At 36.2% G+C, this 9,841-nt stretch overlaps 1 protein-coding gene across 1 annotated transcript; it reads right to left on the bottom strand.

Moving 5' to 3' along the window:
* Positions 1-2,317: 2,317 nt before the first annotated feature.
* LOC141483632 (lysosomal acid phosphatase-like) lies at positions 2,318-6,270 on the bottom strand. The gene is made up of 2 exons (XM_074178399.1): positions 5,730-6,270; positions 2,318-2,744 (listed from the first exon to the last, which is right to left on the bottom strand). The coding sequence occupies exons 1-2, from the start codon at positions 6,151-6,153 to the stop codon at positions 2,383-2,385; spliced, it is 786 nt and encodes a 261-aa protein (XP_074034500.1). The 5' UTR covers positions 6,154-6,270; the 3' UTR covers positions 2,318-2,382.
* Between the last annotated feature and the right edge of the window lie 3,571 nt (positions 6,271-9,841).

The following is a 9,841-nucleotide window of genomic DNA, read 5'->3' on the forward strand; positions in this document are numbered from 1 at the left end:
GGTTTGATTTATATACTATTGGATTTATGTATGCCTTTTTGTGCTCATTGTACCTTTGGATCAGTTTTTTCTTGATTTGGCCGATATAGAATTTGTCGCATGTTGAAGATGTTTGTTAGTTTTTTGGTTTGGTGTCCTACGTACGAAAACGGATACACCCAAAAGACAATAGATAAACTAGAAAACAGAATCAAACAAAAAATACAGAACAAGAATCAAGCCACCCCAACAGACAAAACAACACAACGATGGATAGCATTCACGTACGTAGGACACCAAACCAAAAAACTAACAAACATCTTCAAACCACTGAACATCAACATCACATACAAGCCGAACACGAAGATAACACAAAAAATAAACAACTATAAAAAAGAAGAAGACAAAGACCAAAACGGGATACTCAGTATACAATGCTCGGACTGCAACAAATTCAATATCGGTCAAACCAAGAAAACACTGATCCAAAGGTACAATGAGCACAAAAAGGCATACATAAATCCAATAGTATATAAATCAAACCTTGCAACACACGCCATACAAAACAAACATAATTTCCCCCCACCAGAGAACATAAAACTCGTAAAACAAGTCAACAAGGGAAACCGCATGGACAGTTGGGAAAACTTGAACATCCATATATTTAACAGTCATAAATCACTTAGCGAGGAACAAGTACAAATCAAAACACAACAAGACCTCACATTCAATATATTAAACAAAACCATACACATTCCTAGAGTAAATCTAACACAAAGAAGAGTACCTGATGCAGTACAAATACAGGCAAATTTACCTAAAGTACCTGAAATACCTGAGTTGAGACGCTATATATATATATCTGTATCTATAGAGTAGGGAGGGTGAGTGTAAGCCCACGCACTTAGGCCACATGTGACCCATTGTACATCCTCCCAAGGAGTTGTCCTCCTAGGTCGTCGTCCATATATATATATATATATATATATATATATATATATATATATATATATATATATATATATATGGACGACGACCTATATATATATATATATATATATATATATATATATATATATGGACGACGACCTATATATATATATATATATATATATATATATATATATATATCACGAATAGGATTTGAAGCTTTATAACTTCTATTTATTATATGCAAGCGCTTTCGATATCTGGTCGTGCTATCATCTTCTTGGCTCTACTCAAACTGAATGTTTCATCCTCTTGTTTGTTTTTTTATGCGGTTAGAACGTCTTGGTTCAGGTACTGGAGGTAAATTTGCCTGTATTTGGGTTACATCAAGTAATATCCTTCATGTTGAATTTTCTCTAGGTTCACTGTTTGTAGGAATGTGTAACGTATTGTTAGTATATCGAATGTTAGGTGTTGTGTATTGATTTATATTTGTTCCTCGATAAGTGAATTATGCCTTTTAAATTTATGAATGTTTAAGTTTTTCCAGATGTGTCCTCTATATTGACTTGTTTTATGAGTTTTATGTTCTCTGGTGGAGGAAAGTTATGTTTGTTTTGTATGGCGTGTGTTGCAAGGTTTGATTTATATATTTTTGGTTTTATGTATGGCTTTTTGTGCTTTGGATCAGTTTTTTCTTTGTTTGACCGATATAGAATTTGTTGCAGTTTGAGCATTGTATATTGTACACTCCGTTTGTGTTTTTGTCTTCTTCTTTTTTATTGCTGTTCATTTTTTGTGTTTGGCTTGTATGTGATGTTGATGTTCAGGGGTTTGAAGATGTTTGTTACAAAACAAACACATCTTTTTCCCACCAGAGAATATTTCGATCTTCTCCTTGAAGATGATCACTTGGTGATCGAAACACATAAAAACACATTGAAATAACGGTCATATTACAGGCCTCACGCAAGTTACCACAAACCTTTTGAATTTTCTATTCGAATATTAATATTTTCAGCAAGTTGTCTCATACTACAGTACACGGCTGGTAGATTTTCAGTGCTTGCTTTAAAAAAATCATCATTCATGATGAAACTGATGACTGATATAGCAGAAATACTTGGAAAATAGCACCACAACAATTTGGCAGATCTCATATTATTGGCTTTCATTTCTATAATGTACTGCAGGATCTACTTTTCTTAGTATTTCCAACCAGTTATTGAAAAAGCATGTCTGGAAACATTCATCCGTGAACGGCAGATACAAAAATATCATCCGTTTTCAAATATGGAAAACTTACTTTGGTGTCACGCCACCTAAATGTTTCACACTGTAGTTCCAACAGTATGACTGGTTTGGAAATAATGTGGTTGATACATAAATAAATTAAATATCCTCTGAATGAACTCCATTAAAAAATATATTCATCCAAACTTTCTACAACTATCTCCAAATCATTATACTTATTTAGGCCATTGAACATTCCTCTTTCCACTCTTTCGAACTAACCCTCAGTGGCTCAACTGTAGTCCTGAAATCCTCCCATTTGCAATTGAATTCACGTTCATTCAAACGGAGTTTGACGACTTTTTCGTTGTATGTTTGATTTTTGTATAAAATATTAACAAACTGGCCTTGGTTTTCGCTACTTCTCAATTCAAAGATCAGTGCAGAAGCATATTCTGGAGCGGAATCCTCAAGCAACTTCAAAGATGAGAGTACACTCATTATTGTAATATCGTGACCCGAAAGCATCAGAAACTTTGGAGTGTCAGTAACATTCTTGATAACATCTTCGAACTTAGTAGCTATTAGGTCGATTAGAGGTCCTGAAAGAAAATTTTAAACGATCACCAAAAACTCGTGATGATATTAATGCGGAATCTGATAATTAATCACTGAATTTCTCTGCATATACTAACACGGAACAATAAACAGATGTCTGTAACCTATGGTATTATTTGAAACCTGCCTATTCTCAAATAATATATTTCCAAGGCCGAAAATAACTGTGTCAGTTGTCTGAATTCATTCAGGGACATATGAGAGTTATTTTGTTGATCCAAAATAATCAGTAGGCATTCATGTAGTCACGGATCGGTTAAAAAAATGCAAATTCCTGATAGAATCATCCGCTTCTACCTTAGATTGCATAGAGAGGAGATAAACAGTCAAAAGCAAGAAAATTAACCTGAATTGAGTCTTGCTACCTGCACTTAGCAAGCAAGAATCAAGTCATTAAACTCTATTGAATGAAAATTTCGTTTGCATTACATCTTTTTCTTTTTGGTTGTCTACTCTGTGTATTTGTCATAATTGTTAGTTTTCATATGTATATAATGTTTGTATTGTCCATTTTTCACTTACATTTCCTGTCGTGTTCGTTGTATACATTTTATCACCCTTATAAAAATTTTGTTAGACGCACAACTATTTTTCGTGAGTATATTTGTCATTTGTCTCACTCATCACATCAAGTTGCTGTTTGTTATCTATTTTTCAATTCTATTCGCTGTTTTCATCGCAGCATCATGTGATGTCATGTGAGGATCTAGATCATGAAATCACAATAGTTCCAGAAGCATAGGACAGACATTTAAGAAGAGACATAAATAAACTAGTTCGAAGGAACAATATTATTGAACCAGCTGTCATGAACAGATGGGAAAAAATGTTGAATTTTCTGGATTTAGAAAAAATAAATAAAACCCAAAGAAAAAGTTATCGAGTTGTATACAGGGTGTAACTAAATAAGTTTCAAACATTCAAGGAGATGAATCCTCATCGAAAAAAAGATAGGATCTTCTATATAGAGAAATTTCATTGGAGCATCCCTTGTTAAGATACATCCCCTTAAAGGGGGTACATAAAATTTGTATAACAATTTTTTTCACAAGCACTAAAAATGTTACAATATTGAAATCAACCTGACGTTTTGTACTACCAAAAAGACACTCAGCCAGAAATTTATTTGGTCTACCCCATGATTGTAAGGGGTGAAAAACGCAACAGGGATGCTCCAATGAAATTTCTTTATATGAAAGATCCTATCTTTTTTTCGATGAGGAATCACCTACTTAAATGTTTTACACTTATTCAGTTACACCCTGTATATTAATACCATTATATATGAGGGAGGTCCGAAAAGTTTCCTACCTATCAAAGATACAAGACATTTTTTCAGATTTTTTTTTCAACTCTACACTTTTTCTCATTGATGTAACTCGTCCAAATAGTACTTGGCATTTTTCCCTTCGAAATAATTATTCACGATGGTGATCGCCTCTCGAGTGCAAACTTTTGATGAGGTAACAAAAAGAAGTCGCTTGAGGCTAGATCTGGTGAGTATGGCGGATGGTCAAGCAGTTTAAACCGTAATTTATAAATTTTAGCTATGGCAACCGCTGAGGTGTGAGGAGACGATGTGTTGTATTGGTAAATGTGGTCGTTTTTCTGCAAGTTCTGCCATCAGCTTGTCAAGTAATGATGCGTAGTATGTTCCTGTGATGTAGATGATTGATTGAAATAATTCTATGACTATCACAAAAAACTGTCGCCATCATTGTCTCATCCGAAAAATTAGTTTTTGCTTTTTTTGCAACCGGTTCCCCTTATGCAATCCACTGTTTGGACTGTATAATGATGTTTCCAAATTTCATCCACAGCAGTTAATCGGCGCCAACACTCGGATTCATTGGTACTAAACTGTTCATTCGAACAAATTTTTGGTCTTACGTGAGCAAACGCGGCACCCAATGCTCGGACAGCTTTCTCATGCCTGAATGTTGTTGATTCAATTTGTGAAAAACACGTTCTTATGAAATGTTCGTAACCTCTGTTATCTTTATTCCTTCAACAAGGCGGTCGTCTAGCATCATTTGCTGAACTTTGGCGATGTTTTCGTCGATATGTTTGAAGGTGGTTGACAATGTTTCATGGTAAATTTCGTTAGTTCGGACTTCCATTATCTAGTATGATATAAAATGAAATTGAAAATAATAGCTGGAAATAACAATTATATCAAGCAAAAAACCCTTAACTGAAATTGCATAAAATAAAATACAAGCAACATTTGGAAACTGAACAGTTAATAAAAATTGAAAGACTTCAAGCCCAGTTACTTCACGACGTTTTGATTGTTGGTATCCACAATCGTCTTCTGGTGATGACTGGACTTTTTTCTCTGAGAAATGACTATAGGTCATTCGAGTGCTTTCACCCACCCCCTCTTCCCTCTCCCCGCTTCATCGGTTCAGCGGGAGCTGACCATTTGGCGGGAGTTGGCCATTTTCCGCTTGATTATGGGTTTCCACATGTTGCGCATCTCTACGCTAGCTTGGTTAAATGAATTGTTGGACAACATATGCGACATCTTTGATTTTTTTCCTAATCCAGTGTGCCTCATTGTAGATAATCCCAGCTAGGAACCGCAAGAAAGCACACTGGTCTCGAAGGAAATTCAAAGAAGCCGCATATATGTTGTCCAACAACGCATGTAGCCAAGCTGGCGTAGGTATACGCAACATATGGAAACCCATAATCAAGCGGAAAACGGCCGAACGGGAGTTCACCGGGAGTTGACTGTTCAATTTCAAACTATTATCAACTCAATTATTTCAAAGTGACATCAATCAATAATGTATACCTACGACTATATTTATTTTTTTCAATAATGGTGGATTGAAATTTAAAACTCTATTTTATGAAAAAAAAATTCTGTTACAATTTCTGGAAAAGAACTTGAAACATGCCAATCTGGTTTCTCAGTGGTCATTTCTGCAAGAGTTACCAAAAGTTGAAATAATATTATGTACCTGCTCTCAATCTAGACATTTCCAAGTTAGCCGTGTATAATCTCCAATAAGTGAAATAAACTGACTTCAATTTATCGAAACTCACTGTTTGAGTCCATTCTGGCAGAGTGAGATTGTAAGTAGATTCAATAAAGAGTATATCATAGATCCACAAAACTGTTTCAAAACTATTCATTTCTTTTCCTATATTTATAAACAAATTTTTGAGCAACTCGTCATTTTCTTCTGCGAATGTTACGAACTTCTCATCTCTCAATTCTTTGAACATTTTGTTATATTTTGGGCAAGGTTTCCCCATGGCTATAGCTGGATCATTCTTCTCTGGAGTTGTATGTATGGGAATTGGCATCCAAAGTAATTGGCTATCCCAGATCTGACGTTCAACTGGTGGAAATAGACCAGCCACAGTTGCTGCAGCTGACATGAGGCATCTGTCGGTGTTGGATGATTCAACTCTGATATCTCTATGGCTGTAGAGATCAGGCAGAAATCCTTTATACCTGTTCCGTAACCACTTCCCAAGGTCATAAGTGTGTTTTTTTCCAAGCTGAAAATGGAATAGTTTTATATTTTGTGCACGAATCATTTTCGAAGTTGAGCTGCTCACAAAAGTGTAAGCATAGTCAACGTTAACTGCAAGCATTATCAAACAAATGGTGTTCTCCATAAAGAGAGTCGCAGAAAATGAAAAAGTAATAACAACTAAGTATTATTCGATAGGGGTATATCTTTCAGAAGAGATTACTTTTTGAGAATAATATATATTCAAATAACCCTTCATTGTGAGATTTTCACTGGACATTTTACAACAACCAAACACCTGTTTCCACAAAGCATATTATACAGACATTGTCATACATTAATTATTCTCTCACAAACTCCTACTAGCATCAGTAGTATACTTCACAGACTATTGAATATTTATCTGCCAGAAAATAATTTTCAGAGGGAGCCGAGTTTCATTAAACTTCTCTGAAGAGGTGAAATACGTTGATACTATCCTCGAAAGGAAGCTAACATGGAATTCTCACCTACAGAGTATAGCATATATGTGGCTTATGAGCAATGTCGGAGGACAATGGGACGCACATGGGGTCTTTCATCCCGTGTGATCACCTGGATCTTCACTGCAATAATAAGACCTATGTTAACGTTCGGAGCCATTGTATGGGGACCGAAAGTTCTACAAGCAACGACCATCCAAAAATTATATCAAATACAGCGACTGGCTTGTTTAAACATCACAGGAGCCATGAGAACAACACCAACCGCGGTAATGGAATTAATTACTGGTCTTACCCCTCTGGACCTGTATGTTAAGGAGGTTGCGTTAATGGTCATGTTACGATTGCGCACGGCTGGGGTGAACCTCGAAGTTGAAATGGGTCAATTAGGGCTGAGCCTATAACGAGAAGCGCTTGCTGCGCAACCTCTGCGGCAGGCAACCAATGATGCAGTTGAACCCAGGTTTGTGTTTAATAAACCCTACTACATACAAATAAAACAGAACACTGAGTCAGATGCTATAAATGCAATACGCATATATACAGACGGCTCGAAAACCAGTGGAGTGTACTTCAGATCACTAAGCCTAACGATTAAGGTGGGAATGGGAAGAAATACCAGCGTGGTCCAAACAGAACTGGCTGGTAACTCACATCGCCACAAAAAAATAACTAGGGAAGGAATTTCTGGCAAAAACATAACAATCTGCACTAACAGCAGACAAGCCCTATTAGCCTTGAACAGATAACGTATTACCTCGGGGCTAGTACTAGAGTGCCACCAAGATGTAGCCAAAGCTTCGGTAGGTAATAACATCATACTGAGGTGGGTTAAAGGGCACGACGAGAGTAAAGGTAATCGCATTGCAGAATCTTTAGCCTAAAAAGCGGCTGGACTAAGAATTTTAGGACTCAGTGGCACCTACGGCTTGATGACTTCGACAATTGCGGAAATAGCAAAATGTCACACCAATGCTCAATCCCTGAGGAGATGGGATGAAATCAATGGATGCAATCTTGCCAGAATCACCTTGGGCGACCCTGGGAAGCTGGCGCCGAAGAAATATCTGGGGATGACCAGGAAAAATCTACGCCTTATAGTAGGATTTCTGACTGGCCACTATCAAGTAAGGAAACACCTCCACAATATGGGGCTAGTGGACACACCTCTATGCAGGATGTGTGAACAGTAAGATGAAACTGTCAGGCATGTACTATGCAAATATCCGGAGTTATCGTCAATGAGAGAGTGTGTGTTCGGCGAGTCTTGGCCTACACTTGCCGATATGAAGGAGATGTCTCCTAAAGACCTGTCCACCTTCCTGGAAAGGACAGGATGGGCGATGACCTAGGAGGACAACTCCTTGGGAGGATGTACAATGCGTCACATGCATGTGACGTGTTGTGGGCCTACACTCGCCCACCCAACTCTTCAAATACAGATCTACTCCATTATTTTCAAAAACTACGAAAACAAGCCATAGACCAGCTCTACCCAACTTCAAGAAATTCCTATATGAACATTGAATTATACAAAAAACACTTTTCCCAATTCCGTTTGTACTTGAAACATTTGTTATAGAATTGAATCAGATATCATTCACACGAATGCTACACAATATAGTTCATGAAAGAAATAAAATTTCACTTATATGCAGCACTGTAATCTTCGATGGCGGATATTCGATGGTTCGGAATAAGACACTTGCCTTATTGCATCTTCAGCACCAATCTGGATAACATTACGAGATGAAGCACTTAATGAAATCATAAAAGTATGTCTTCAAGTCACGAATGAGTTGCATCTACTCATATCGAAACATTATGAATGAATTAATGCTGAAGAAGCAAGGCAATTGTCTTAGCCCGAAATATCGGATACCCGTCATTGAGGATGACAATGTTCCATGTAAGTGAAATTTCACCTTCGTTTGAATGAACGAGAACATATTGATAATAATTTTAAATGAACGGTTTCAATAATAGAATTGAAAAATGAACCAAACTTCTAAAAATGTAGTGAATAGAAAACTTTCAATACAATTCCATTATGCAATATTTCAGTCTGTTACTACATATGGGATTATTGGCTGTAGTAGATATGACAAAACTTTGAAACCTTCACAGTCTCTACAGGAATACGTTTTGAAAAGTATTTCGAAGAAACAATTCAACTATTCATCAAATGAAATCATTGATGGAATGTGCATTCTTAACAATCGGGCAATTATTTTTTAGAATTTCCTCAATTAACATCAAGAGACTTTGGTGTTCAAGGAAAGCATACATGACAAGAAACAAAAAAATAATGAAGACAGGCCTATAGCCTTAGGAAAATATTCGAAAACTCATTTGTGATACATAGCTCAGTTTGTTATTACAGTGGCTACAAAAATCGATGGAAAAACTAGTGGACCGTATCAAAAAAATGAAATAAAGTTGATGATGAAATCTAATGCACGGAACGTCGCATGGCAAATTACTTTCACATCATAACATATGTGGAATAGTATCGAGAGTTCCTATCCTTTTTTCATATCATTCCAAATTGAGGCGGTAGAGTTGAAAACGAAATTCGAAAATTCTAGTTTTCGGCGAATATTTCAAAAACAGCCACTGATATTTTCGATCTAGAAACAAATCATTCTGGTTCCTCAATCCAACCAACCTTGTAGGCCTCACCGTTTACCAGATATTATATCAATAGTGGAATCAGCTAAAAAAACGACCTGTATATTATTTTACCCCTGATGCGCCACACTTTCACTTCATACTCTGTGCATTAGAGGATATTTCAAAAAAGCAATGCTCTCTGAAACTTTCAAACAAAACATTTCTCAATAGCTTCACTTTTAATAGGATTGGTTCGAAAATAAAGGTAGAATGAGGGAAAATCAATTTAGTTTCGATGTCCATTGAATTTTCTGCTGTCAGATATCAGCGTTTTGTCGAATTAAAAAACTAAAACAGTGAAAAACTGATTCAAAATACATTCAAACAATGAATAAGAGACCCAACAATAATTCACTGTAACTTGTATAACAAATTCTGATAGTTTCGCTCAGAAGATCATAATTTTTGACTTAATGCGCCTCAATGGAAGCAAAA

Source organism: Leptinotarsa decemlineata, unplaced genomic scaffold, assembly GCF_025532065.1.
Source record: "Leptinotarsa decemlineata unplaced genomic scaffold, Ldec_3_MD MMD2_tig00003765, whole genome shotgun sequence".
In the NCBI taxonomy this organism is placed as follows: domain Eukaryota; kingdom Metazoa; phylum Arthropoda; class Insecta; order Coleoptera; family Chrysomelidae; genus Leptinotarsa; species Leptinotarsa decemlineata.